This window comes from Misgurnus anguillicaudatus, chromosome 19 (genome assembly GCF_027580225.2).
Source record: "Misgurnus anguillicaudatus chromosome 19, ASM2758022v2, whole genome shotgun sequence".
Lineage (NCBI taxonomy): Eukaryota > Metazoa > Chordata > Actinopteri > Cypriniformes > Cobitidae > Misgurnus > Misgurnus anguillicaudatus.
In genome coordinates this window covers 14,783,925-14,795,727 of record NC_073355.2, presented here as the reverse complement: position 1 = coordinate 14,795,727, position 11,803 = coordinate 14,783,925, and the positions used below count along the sequence as shown (strand labels likewise).

Below are 11,803 nucleotides of genomic sequence, written 5' to 3'. Positions count from 1 at the left end.
TGAGATCATGTTGGAAATTATTAGTTTTAGGGGGCGTGCACACCAATGCTTTTACGCCCGCGGCCGGCGCATGTTTTCAATTGTTTCCAATGGAAGCTTGGCATTTTTCAAACTAGCCAGCAGCTAGCGGTTTTCTTCCGCTGAACGCCGAGAGTTGAAAAATATTCAACTTTGGGTAAAAAGCTCCGCTCGTCAATGTCAGTCCTCAAACGGCTGTCCAATCACAGTGGAGGAGGGGTGGGGCATTACCACAGCAACCAACCGGCTCACAGCTATAGTATCACAGCTACCAAAGCGTTTAGATAAAGAAAGCTGGATCTCAGCTGAAAAACAGCTGGCATTCGGCGTTGTCCAGGCGTTTTTAGCCATGTTTAAAAGTTTTGGTGTGCACAACCCCTTATAGTTTGATAATGAAATACAATTAAATACAAACAGTTGAAAAGCAGGATAAAACATTGTATGTGGTTCATTCAATTCATGTTTTTAGAGATTAAAAGCTTAAACATGAATCTCTTTTCTTCTTCCTGTTACTTTTACTTTTTTAATACTCAAGTTCAATTTTGATGTGGTACTTTTTTACTTTTACTCAAGTATAATTCTGGCCAGATACTTTTACTTTTTGTTGAGTAAAATTTACACTCAGTACTTGTACTTTCACTTGAGTAACATTTTTGAGTACTTTTTACACCTCTGCTTCTCATATAGGGAACTTTGAATAAATTAACACATTCTGAAAAGAATCTGTAAAAATCATTCTGAACATTTCAAAATTAATTTAGCATTACACAGAATTAATAAGAATAACTAGCTAAAATTCCTAGTAAAACAGCACCGTGCATTTAATAGATTTTAGTTAAAACATGTTTGTTACATAACAATATTATATCACAAAACAACATTAAGTCTGTATGGCTCCTTTGTTACTTCCAATGGTATTTTGAGTATATCCTTTTGACACTTCTGGGGCCTGTCGATGCAGGGGAATATTGCAATTGGTAACTGTTGCTATAAGTTTGAGCGAACCTCAGCAACATCTTTAGCTACACTACAGAAACGAATAGTTTTTATTGTGTCTGTTTTGGCATTAATATCTCGCCAAAGATACTCAGGTGAGAGCACCTTACTGGGTTTATAGTAAAGAAAATATTTGTTCAAGTGAGACTCATCGTGCCATATTGCCTCAATAGATTTAGCAGCATCAATTTTCTGCTGCTCACTGCAGGTTTTGGTGAGTTTATGCACTTCCTGAATCGAGCCACCAAATGCACCACCAGCGTAATAATAATCACCTTCTTCAACCGGAATGAATGCTTGCGACTCTGGTCTACGTTCTAAGGTGAATTGATCCCGTCGATAATCATATAGCCAAGGATGAATCAATCCTACAAGACTGCCTAAAGCCTCCACACTCCAGCGGGCATAAAACTTTGTATCCACATCAAGGCAGAAAATGTAGTCAGCCTCATTAACCAGTTCACTCTCAGTTAGTTTTGCAATCATTTCCATTCTGCCCATAGTAATGTCCTGCCACCTATCCATTTTCGGCACCGTCTGCACTCTCAGCTCACGTTGTTCACCGAGCTTTACATCAGGAACCGCTTCTGGTTGATCTGTAAACAAGTAATAATGCACCGGAAATCCAACAAAATAATGCTGCTCAGCTGACTCCAGAAAATCTTTGAGAAAACGTGTATATCTGAAAAAGAAAGAGATTTTTAAAAATGTATCTGTTCGTTTTTGAAAGCATAAAAGACAAATTCGTATGAATAAAAAACCACCCCAAACCCCAACGTCAAAGGGGGTCAAGGCATAGTTTCATTTTCCACTGAGGGGCATCCCTTGTACTGTATGCACTAGGGGTGGCACGGTTCACAAAAGCCTCGGTTCGGTTCGTATCACGGTTTTATGGTCACGGTTCTCGGTTCAGTACGGTTCTTCTTGTTATTTTTTCTTTTAATTTTTTAACACTCCAGAAATGTATTATCTTATTAATGTATTAATTATCCATACTTTAGGATAGAGTATTAAAAAGTTATGTCATGTAATCATGCACAAACTGAATTTGACATTAAGCACATTATTGGGACCATCTCTGAGGAAAGCCAGGTGAGATTTTGATACAGGAAGAGAGAAGACATTGATGATTTCAACATGCTTAACATTTATTTGGCAAAAATATAGACTGTGTATTGCCATCTATGTGAACTTATGTGCCTTTTTAGCACACAAAGATAACTTGCATTTATCAAACTGCCAACTTCAGTGTAGCTCTAAGATTTATCATTGAGAGGCTGCTTAAATACTGCAGAGAGTATGTAGACGAGAGAGAAACATAACGTTTACACCTGTAATATTAAAAATCTGTCTCTTTTGTCCACTTCTGTCCTGATTACTTTGAGGGCCAATTTATGAAATAAGATCGCACAACTTTCACATGCTAACAAAATGAAACTATGCAGAAATCAGCTGCGTCTGTTTTATCAATGAAAGGCTAGAAATAGCGCTGTTCACTGTATGTTCCCAGCAGAAGTCAGAAAAGACGTATAACAATTGTGTTCAGTACCTCAGATTAGATAAATGGGCCGAGAGGCGGTCTCCTGTGGCTGTTCGAACACATTCAACCCATAGACCCATATTTCCGCTGTCATCAAAGGTAACATGAAATAAAAAATGTTTCCACACACCAAACTTATACGACGCTGGCGCATCCTCCAACTCCGGGCAGACTTCCTTCCCACTTGCCATTTCTACACGTAACTTGACCTGCAGCACTCACTCTCCACATCAGTCACCTCTTCTTTCGTGCAATTCGCAAAAGGGAAACATGCTATCTGAGGTCACATACAGGGCACGAGGCTACATACATTGCGCATGCCATGAACCATCGAACCGTGCGACGCACATATGCTCTGAACCGAGACAAGCAAACCGAACGGTTCGGATTTTTTTTATGAACCGTGCCACCCCTAGTATGCACTACAAATGCGTCACTCGTTGCCTTGGTAAGAAAAGTGTTTACAAATGGTATGCAATGTAAAAAGAGAGTGTGTTATGGAGGATGATCATCTACTTTTTGTTTTTAGGACTACTTTTTACCTGATCTGTGTTTACTTTGCTCAAATATCGCACTTTACCAGCTACAGAGAGAAGCTTGTAGCCAGGCCACATACGAATGACAGATCCTGAGCGGAGGCATCAATAATTCGTAAGAATTTATATGAAGTATGAATTTAATTGTGGCGTACTATTTTAATTATCATATTCTTTATATAGCCGCCATGTTCCCTTGTCCTTTGTTTAGCTTTAATGTCGGTTGATCTTCTGTTCAGTGAGTTTATGCCATGCTCACTGCTCGCCTTTTAGTGGATTACATTATAGAAAACTTGCCAGAAAAGAATGAACCCACCCTGCAAGTAAGCCTACAATGGCCCTGTATGGGCATAGCCTAAGGGCCTCACGCAGGTTTGCTCACTGTCGAAACTTTGGCCCCTTAGCGCTGGCCCTGCATGAGCAACCCTCACTTAGCCCCCAGGAAGCCCTCATACAGAAAAATCCCCTGAGTTAAATGAACACTGTTGGGTGTATATATTGTCCCATCTTACAGAGTGTTAAAAAGTAACGCTGAAGCAGAATTAAAAGCTGTGTTATCCCCTTTCTCACCATCTCTGTCTGAAACCTAAAATTGCATTTTACATCTTACTTGTAGAGTTATTTTCTTACTTTAGGTTGAGATTTTGTTGCATTTAAAGGCACCATTATTGTGATCCGTGTTTGATTTAGTTAAACTTGATTCTTGCCTTGTTTAGTCTTTTGATTGCTATAACTTTGTGTGTTTAAGACATGTTTGTAAAGGGCATTTTCCGTAATAGACTGAATAATTTTTAAACTATCTAATGCCTGATAGCAGTGGCCCATTGACTCATGGGGAATATATTCATTATGCACTCTTGTTGAGTTGTTCTTAATTTACTGTGGGGACAGTGGAAGTGGAACCCCACATTTCTACAGTGCCTGCTGCTCCATGGTCTGGGCACACCAGAGAGTCTCCATACCCCTACTGTCATTTCTGGAGTTATTCACATCATGCCTGGCAAGCCAACGCCTGCTCACATCATCCCTGCTAAGCCAGAGTCTGCTCATGTCATGCCTGCTAAGCCAGATTCGGCTTATGTCATGTCTACTAAGCCAGTGTTTGTTCATGTCATGTCTGCCAGGCCAGAGTCTGTTCACATCATGTTTACCTCTCCAGAGCCAGTCCCCAAGATGGCCACCTCACCAGTGCCAGCTCCCAAGATGGCCGCCTCTCCAGAGCGTCTCCTATGATGGCCACCTTTTCAGAGCCAGTTCAAAGATGGCAGTTACTGGTTACCCGTGGTCTTCAGTCTGGTTGATCCTCCACTAATCTCTGTGCATGCAGCTGGCATTCCAGTGGTCCCAAATCCACTGCTACCAAATCCAGTGGTCCCAGAAGCGTCTGCAGTGCTTTCTGAAGTGGCTACTGCTCTATGGTGTGTATGGTCTACTGTCAGCTCCTATATGTCTCCAGAAGTTGATACAACCCATAAACCTCAATCGCTCGTGATTTCCATCTCAACCAAGTTGTCAGACCTTCCCATAATGAGCAAACATCTGTACCTAAGTCCCCTGAGCTTTCTGTCTCAAACAAAATGGCTGAATCTGAATCTTCTGAACAAAACATCTGAACTTAAGTCACATGCGCTTCCTGTCTCAATCAAGATGGCCATTCCTGAGCTTTCTAGTCTCGCTACCATAGTCAAGATGGATATTCAGGAACTCTCTAGTCTTTCTGCTATAGCCAAGACAACCTAACCAAATTGTCTTGTCTCTCTAACCAGGCCAAGATGCCTTTTCTCTTCCTTCTGTCTCATCCTAGGTTCGTGTTCAGGTTCCTCCATGGCTCCCTGCTTTACCGGCTCCTGGAGGCTTCCTGCTCTGCCAGCACCTCCATGGCTTCCTGCTTATTTTTGAATTCCAATGTTGACAGGTAAGCCATAGTGTTAGCCAAACGTTAATTTCAGTCCTTGGGCCCCCCCTCCCAGAATGTTTTAGAGATCTCCTTATATGACGTCACATCGTGACTGACGAATTGGGAAACACTACCAGAAGAAGAAAGAACATGAGAGGATACCGGCTCGATACGAACACAATATCACCTGTTGAACGTATTAGGTGTTGCCCAGCCTGCAGCTCTACAAATGTCTGTTAGCGAGGAACCATGAGCCAATTCCCAAGATGATGCCAAACTACGTGTAGAGTGAGCATGTAAATTAAATGGGCAAGGAATGTCTTGTTTTTGTCATGCAAGGGCAATAGTATCCACAATCCAATGGGACATCCTCTGCTTGGTGACAGCTTCCCCATTCTGCTGACCACCATAACAGACAAAGAGCTGGTCCGAGGTTCTAAAGCTTTGCGTGCTGAAGGGAGTGGTGGGAACTTTCGGCACATAGCCAGGCCTGGGTCTCAATGTTACACTGGATTCAGCAGGTCCGAACTGTAGGCATTAATCGTTGACCGAAAATGCATGGAGATCCCTATCCTCTTAACGAAACGCCAATGCGAGGAGTGGTAAAGTTTTAATTTGTAAGAAACTTAATACTCACAGTATGCAGAGGCTTTTCAGAGGCTTGTCCTGTAAGGCTTTCAGCACTATGGACAGATCCCAAGGAGGAATAGCGGGAGGGCGCGAGGGATTTAACCTACGAGCGCCTCTAAGAAATCTAATGACCAGGTCGTGCTGACCCACAGTTCTACCATTTACGGCGAGTGGAGGGCAGATATTGCAGCAATATCGACTTTAATAGTAGATGGTGAACTCTCTCAGAGGCACACTGGCCCAGAAAAATTTCTCTTTCCAGGGAGCGAATGTGCGACAAAACGTAGGTGTAATGATAGCAAGGTGATCGCCCTCTCCTGGGGACGTGAAGCCATTGGTCCAGGTCCAGGATCGGTCGCAACCCTCTGCTTTTCTTGAGTACAATAAAGTAAGGGCTGTAAAACCCCGACCACATCTTGGCTGGAGAGACCGGCTTGATCGCGTCCTTCACCAATAGGACATCGTGCATGAAATACGTGCGCATCGGCAGCTTTCACAGTAGTGAAACGAATGCCTGAGAATTTTAGAGTCGGATCGTGCGTAAAAGCCAACGTGACGGACTGGGAAGCTGTTCCCACACCCCCAGATATGGTGTGAGAGGAATTAACGGCACGACGGCTGTACCCGTGGCAGGAGGGGAGGAGGTGATTGCTGGTGCATGCGTATCGGCCACACCAACTGTGTTGTGTGATGTAACACTCACCTGAGCCCACTGAGGGGTGGGAGAACGGGTGATACTCTGCTGAGGATGTCTCAAGCTGCTCGATGCACCCGTAGGCGAAGGAGAGAGAGGAGGATGCTAGGTTATGAGCCCGTGTGTGCCTCCCGTGCTCCTGTGAAGAGACAGAGACCGAGGAGAGGTTATGAGCCCGCTCGAGTCTCTGGTTCCCTTCAGAAGACCTGGGGATGAAAGCAGAATTCACTCTTTTTGTGAAAATTGCGTGCCGCTGAAAAGCCGGCGGAACAGAAAATAACTGAAACCAAAGATTCCCCACCCGGCCCTCCTCTGGGGAGAGTTGTGCCTTCACCATCTCCCAAAGAGCGACCCCTTTCACCTCCAGGTCTATTTTCTTTTCCACCTTGTTTAGCGGGCTGAGCGGGGGGGCTTTGAAGAGCCCCAGGGAGGAACGGGGGCAGCCGCTGCAGGACGCCCTCGGCGAGGGGCAGACTGAAGCGTCAACGGGGCAGGAACGGAGCTTTTGTTGCAGCACAATGTGGGCCGCAGAGAATTGCTGGGCAAATTCCTCGACCGTCTCTCCGAACAGGCCGGCCTGGGAGATCGAAGCATTGAGGAGCCAGGATTTATCGGCGTCTCTCATGTCCACCAGGCACAGCCAGAGGTGGCGTTCCTGGACCACCAGGGTGGACATCGCACGACTGATGGCACGTGCGGTGACCTTGGTCACACAAAGCTCCAGATCAGTAGCCGAACAGAGTTAGGAAAACTATGCAGAGTCGTGACCCCCCTTGTGCAAGCCCCTCAGAGCCTTAGCCTGGTGGACTTGCAGCAATGCCATGGCATGCAGAGCTGCCTTCCCACAAGCCTTGTAGGAGGAAACAACACCGGTCAGGCACAGCTGCATTGCAACCGGGCGCTCCACCCTTGAGAGAGGTGAGGGGAGAGATGATTGGAGAGTAAAGTACCAATCATCACAGGGACAGTTCAGGTGGGGGAGGTTGAGTCCATTCCAAACCCCCCCCCCCCCCCCTCTGATGTTACAGTGGACATGACATCCAAGGGAGGCACGACAGAGGGTGAGGACACCGTAGAACACGGGCCGCTCGTCTACATCAGAACCTCCGCTGGCGACGAATCAGGTGGCTGAGAGTCACTGGACATACAAGCGAACCAATTCAGCCCCGTTATACGGAAGTGTCCCTTCGCAAACTTGGTAACTGCCCCCTTGGAAGTACAAGGCTTGGAAGCTGGCTGTTGTTCCCAGAGAAACGACAGCCGCCTCCTCAAATCCGCCATGGACATGCCCTTACAAATGGAGCATGAAACGCAGCCTCAGTGTGCTGGAGCCCCAGACACGTGACGCAACAATCATGACCATCCCGGGGAGCCATGTACGCACTGCATCCAGAAACGGAACACAGCTGGAATGACATCTTTAAAAAGACGCACCCAACCGTGACACGAACGAGTAGCTGTCTTCAAAAAGACACAAGCTAGAACGTGCAACTCTTTCAGAGGAATCACTCTTTCAGCGCTGAGTTGATTAAACACACAGGGGAGAGGCAACACACACACTCATCTCAAGTTCAAAACTGAGAAAAAGAGGAAAACGGCGAATGCTTCCGCTGTGGTGCTGAAGTCAGACCAACTTGAGCAGCAGAGTACTTCCTGGAGAGTTTAAAGAGTAGCTTCTTGTGAGTAGAGATCCTGCTTGGTATTTTGCACCAGCGGCTTACATACGCACCTGGCGGGGCGGCCTCAGCATTATGCAAATACCTGCATCCCAGCTAGCAGAAAAAAGTTCTAAGAACGTTCCCTGAAAGTTCCCAAGGCTCCCAAAAACGCTCCGCCAACGCAAAAAGTGTCCAGTTTTCTTTAAGTTCTAGGAACGTTTTTATGTTGTCTGAACATTAGAGGAATGTTACATTTTACCATTTTTAAACGTTATGACAATGTCATGTTTTAATGTTCACACGATGTTTAAAACAACAACTGTTTATTATATTGACTTGTTTAATTGTTATGTAAGTGATAGAGAAACATTGCATTTTATCATTTAATAAAACATTATTTCTGAATGTTCAGTAAATATATTGCTGTAGAAAACACAATTCACTTATTAGGTTTAGATGTTGATGTTTTGTTTCATTTATAGTCACCATTATTGTGAGTAGTGTTTGTTTTAGTTGGACTCTTGACCCTTGACTTTTTGCTTGTTAGTTTTATTCCTGGTTGTGTTAACTTTTTGTTAATACAATTTGTTATTAAAAGTTAATAGTGTAATTCTGTGGTGCTTCGTGCATAATGGTAAAGATCATCACCCAATTAATCCACCAAGCAAAAGTCCATTCTTTGCCAAAAATGTAAACGAGATCCAGCACCTTCACAGCAGTTTGACATTAAAGAGTTTAAGAAACTTTGGACAAAAACCATGCTATATAATTGGGACGCACAAACATCCAGAATCAGAGTATGAATCTCAATCATGGTGACAATTAAATTAAAAACGTCATGCTGCAATGCATGCTGGGTATTAACAAATTACAAATCTCATTCAGGATTCCCAACATGCACTGCAGCATGGATAAATAAGGATTTTTAAAGGGGTCATTTTATGAGATATTTTGAGATTTAAAATAAATCCTTGGTATCCTCAGAGTGTGTATGTGAAGTTTTAGCTCAAAATACTCCACAGATAATAGAGCTAGAGCTTGCTAACAGCTTATCACGCCACTCAGCTTTGTTTAATTTCAAAAGTCAACAATGGCACAACAAGAAGTGTGTTTTAGATGTAAGGAGAAGACATCCAGCCTTATGGAAACAATGGATATAGTTTATTATCCGGATTAGCAGCGGAGTTTTGCGTGTGTGTTTGATGCTGTGGATTTTCAGAACCGGGTCATGACGAGTTACACGTGGTAAGTAAGACTTCTGTGTTATGTTGGAAATAGGCGCGTGTATATTATATAAATGACACGAACATGTAGTGAATCATAAGTTAAAACAGTGTTGTATAGTGTTGTATGACTCATACTCGCTCCTCCCGTGTTATAACTCCTCCTTCTTCATTTTTTCGTACGTTATCGGAAAGATTCGGTAAAGCTAATCTTTCTTTTATAAATCTGATTAAACTAAAGACTCTTCAGAGATATAAAGGATGTCATACTACTCCATAGGTACTCCAGATTAATATCAGAAATGCAGAAACAGCGTGTGTTACGTGAGCTTTAAAATCACAAATTTGTAGGCCTGAGCAACAGTGTGCCGTTTTTGGGTGTGTAATTTAAAATGCAAATGAGCGGATGAAGTGCAAACACTGATCATAATGATGGTGGTTTGTTGTAATTGAAACTCAATTGTGCTGTCAAGTACTTCTTTTCTCCCTCTTTCTCTCTGCCCTAAATGGCAGTGCTGTGGTTGGATAGTGCAGATAAAGAGGGCGGTATTATTGTAATTTGCCTTGCTACCTACCTCACTAAACAGGTGAAATCTGAACAACCTAATTTTTCACATGCTTGCAGAAAATGTCTTACTCAAATTAAGTTACTGGGTTGATCTTTATCATATTTTCTAGGTTGATAGAAGCACTGTGGACCCAATTATAGTACGTAAAAATGAAAAAAAAGTCAAATTTTCACGCTATGACCCCTTCAACAATTTTATTTGTCACCATGGTTGAGATTCACACTCCGATTCCTGACGTCTGCGCGTCCCAATCATACAACAGATATTTTTTGTCCAAAGTTTCTAAAACTCCTTAACGACAAACTGCTGTAAAGGTGCACGATCTCATATACATTATTGACAAAAAATAAACTTTTGATTAGTAAATGAATGATCTTTATCATTACATACCAACAACCACAGGATTATACTATTAGCTTTACATGTTCATAACTAATGTGGTGCATTAACACAAAGTTAACACAACCAAAGAAAAAATAGCAAGCAAGTGTCAAGAGTCCAATCAAAACAAACACGAATCACAACAATGGTGACTCAAAACGAAACAAAACATCAACATCCAAACCCAACAAGTGAACTGTGCCCTCCACAGCAATACATCCACTGAACATTCAGAAATAATGCCTTATAAAACAACAAAATGCAATGTTTCTCTTTCATCACTTACATAACAATTAAACAAGTCGATATAATAAACAGTTGTTGTTTTAAACATTGTGTGAACATTAAAACATGACATTGTCATAACGTTTAAAATGATAAAATGTAACATTCATCTAACGTTGAGACAACCCAGAAACGTTCTTAGAACTTAAAGAAAACTGGAAACTTTTAACGTCGGCAGAATGTTTTTGGGAACATTGGAAACTTTCAGGGAACGTTCTTAGAACTTTTTTCTGCTAGCTGGGATGCCAAGTTCATTGGCGTTTTGTTAGTTTCTCGAAGTAGATAGGTCTCCGCGAAGCGGTTCCCAATTGACGTCATAGTGACCGACTGAAAAGGAACTATAATTTCTGTCAGAAAAAGGTAAATACCTCAAAAGGATTGTTTGTATACTTTTACAATGTCTAAAGATGTACTGCACAAACAGGTTTAGATGAATTGACATTTAAATGAATTGAATCCTAAAGAAATAGTAAACAAATGACAATCTAAACCTTTTTTAAGATTCATTAATACGCTAAAATATTAGTAGTGTGTGGAACTCACTTTCCCAAAGCAAAAACAGTGGTGGCTATGGTGATGTTCTGTTGTTTGTAGATAGAGTCGATAAGGGTAGGATCAAAGGTTCCCTCCCAAACAATTGGCGCCAACCATGGCGTCACATAAACGACATCTGCTCGCCTGTTTTAATCAAGCAAACAACACTGTTATTCAAACCTGCCTTTTAAATTGAATGTGTAGTGCTCCAATGTAATACGTACCCATTGAAGACACTAGGCTGATTGTACAATAACCTGTGCAAAGATTAAACAGAGTAGATTATTGTTTATGGACTTGGTTTTTGATAAACATTTAACACAAGTTATAATTTTGTGTATGTATGTGTAGCTGTACACACCCAGGTTGTGAACGCAATCCCAAGTCTTTAAGCTGCTTCTCTTTCTTGATAATAAAATAATCTTTAGTATATGTAGGCTATTGTGAACATGTGGCATTTAAATATATAAGCATGTGAACACTGACAACAATGTTAAATTATACATAGGTGGCATTTGTGGCCAAGGGATTTGCATGTAGAAATAATGCATGTATTTCTATTGTAAAATTACATTTAAAAATCATGTAGTGAAAGTGACTTGAGTTTAGCCCATACTCGACATGTGACCTCTGTGTTTAAGTAGTGAGTAGTAAATACACACGCACCCGGAGTGGGCACCTCCGTCGCTTTCTGCCAGTTGTAAGAATAAAAACTGAACCTTCAGGTTTCAAATCCCTTGGCCACAAATGCCACCTATGTATAGGTGTGTGCATATGGTTCTTTGTATATTGAAAAGTAAATGTGTATGTCTATGCCTAGATATTTAGGAAACATCTGTACA

General features: G+C 42.2%; 1 protein-coding gene across 1 annotated transcript; it reads right to left on the bottom strand.

The window, feature by feature from the left end:
- Positions 1-699: 699 nt before the first annotated feature.
- On the bottom strand, positions 700-11,584 carry LOC129431207 (histo-blood group ABO system transferase). Its single transcript, XM_073856632.1, has 5 exons — positions 11,578-11,584; positions 11,323-11,383; positions 11,186-11,218; positions 10,971-11,105; positions 700-1,696 (listed from the first exon to the last, which is right to left on the bottom strand). Exons 1-5 carry the CDS (start codon positions 11,582-11,584, stop codon positions 1,006-1,008), a joined length of 927 nt encoding a protein of 308 aa, XP_073712733.1. The 3' UTR covers positions 700-1,005.
- Positions 11,585-11,803: the final 219 nt, after the last annotated feature.